The sequence below is a fragment of the Octopus bimaculoides genome, chromosome 26 (genome assembly GCF_001194135.2).
Source record: "Octopus bimaculoides isolate UCB-OBI-ISO-001 chromosome 26, ASM119413v2, whole genome shotgun sequence".
Lineage (NCBI taxonomy): Eukaryota > Metazoa > Mollusca > Cephalopoda > Octopoda > Octopodidae > Octopus > Octopus bimaculoides.
In genome coordinates, this window is record NC_069006.1 from 24826287 (window position 1) to 24828195 (window position 1909).

Here is a 1909-nt window from a genome sequence, read left to right on the forward strand (position 1 = left end):
TCTCTCTCTCTCTCTCTCTCTCTCTCTCTCTCTCTTTATATATATGTATGTATGTATTTGTGTGTCTGTGTTTGTTTCCCCAACATCACTTGACAACTGATGCTGGTGTGTTTACGTACCCATAACTTAGTGGTTCAGCAGAAGAGACCAATAGAATAAGAACTAGGCTTACAAAAAATAAATTCAAGGGTCAATTTGTTCGACTAAAGGTGGTGCTCCAGCATGGCCACAGTCAAATGACTGAAACAAGTAAAAGAATGTACACACACACACACACACACACACACACACACACACACACACACACACACACACACACACACTCATTAGTGTGACAGGTATCTAATGTGTATGCTTGTACAAAAGTAAAAAAGCGCAAACATTTCGGTCTCAACTCAATACTCATCTGTAATCTGAATTCTTTCACCGATATATGAATCAGAGCATGACAAAGAGCGAAGCAGTTATTACAGATAATAGCTCACGTCAGAAACTAGACTCTATAAGCATTATGTTCCTTATATAATATCCATTGTATTACCTAACAGCCATGCAACAAATATTGTATCAAATGACAAACCTTGACAAATACGGGACAAGAACTGAATCGGCAAACACCAAGTAGGATTTGAAAGCAATTCATGTTCATGGAGTCTTCAAGGGATATGGGCTTAAGTCCCATAGCTGTTTGTTGACAAATGTTTCTGCTTTGTAAGGGCAATTTACCCAATGTTTCTGCTGTTCTAACAGCGTCTCTGTGCTTGAAAATAAATAGTCATCTTATTTGTATCTTAATATACACATTTCGGAAACTGAAAGAAGCCCGTCGTATATATGTATATATATGTATGTGCGTGTATATGTTTGCGTTTCTGTGTTTGTCCCCCCCAACATCGCTTGACAACCGATGCTAGTGTGTTTACGTCCCCGTAACTTGGCGGTTCGACAGAAGAGACCGATAGAATAAGTACCAGGCTTACTAAAGAATAAGTCCTGGGGTCGATTTGTTTGATTAAAGGTGGTGCTCCAGCATGGCCACAGTCAAATGACTGAAACAAGTAAAAGAGTAAAGAGTATATACGTACTGTATATAGTTTTATTAAACACTATAAATGATATTCCTTGTTTTCTTCAGGAGTTGGAGCAGGAACGCCATGCATTGCGTTTGAGGCTGGAATCATTAGAGGCTGAGTATGAAAACACTGTGAAGGAACTTCAGGATGATGTCAACCAGCTGCGACAGGACTTACAAGGGCAGCAGCAACAGCTGACGGCAGGTGATAAAGACAAGGTGAATATCATACGGGAGCTGACGCATCAGAATGAACGGCTGAGCGACCAAGTGCAACATGTAAGTAGCTCCACTCAATGGTCTCAATTATTCTCACTTTTGGACAGCAGTGTTGTTGTTTTTGTGTTCAATCAATGGTCACTCACAGCACCTCTTTTCCCAGAAATTGTTAAGAATCAGAAAAGAGGTTAACAACTTCTCACAGACAAACCAATATGTTACTGGTACGATCCATGGATGACTGGATGAATCCATTCACCTTTACACCCGCCACCATCCTCACCACCACCACCACCACCGTTTCTTCAAATATTTTTCTATAACATGGCACTAAACAAATTTTATTAGTTTGTTTGTTTTTAAATTTTAATTTCTTTAATTGTATTTTGTTGCTTTGGTTTGTATTCGCAGGCTGCTGAAACGGAAGGACAACTTGTTTCAGAAATAGAAGGATTACGATCTCAAGTCTCCTTACGGATGTCAATGCCTGACCAACTCGATCAGTTGGATGCACTTCATGCTAAGGTAAGTAGCTCTGGCGGTTTTATATAATTAATGAAAATGAATAGATAGTCAGTAGTTCAATTTATGCGACAAATGTTTCAGTAGCATGTTAAT

The 1909-nt window shown here is 39.2% G+C and overlaps 1 protein-coding gene across 5 annotated transcripts in view; it reads left to right on the forward strand.

The window, feature by feature from the left end:
- The window catches only part of LOC106875845 (BICD family-like cargo adapter 1), a 70033-nt gene that overhangs the window by 34421 nt on the left and 33703 nt on the right, over window positions 1–1909 (forward strand). For all 5 annotated transcript variants that reach the window (XR_008266877.1, XR_008266878.1, XM_052977092.1 and 2 more), the window contains exons 2-3: window positions 1136–1351; window positions 1703–1816. Coding sequence is in view for 3 of the 5 variants with exons in the window: in XM_052977092.1 (XP_052833052.1) it covers window positions 1136–1351; window positions 1703–1816 (330 nt within the window). In the remaining 2 variants the exon portion in view is untranslated. The remainder of the gene's footprint in view (window positions 1–1135; window positions 1352–1702; window positions 1817–1909) is intronic.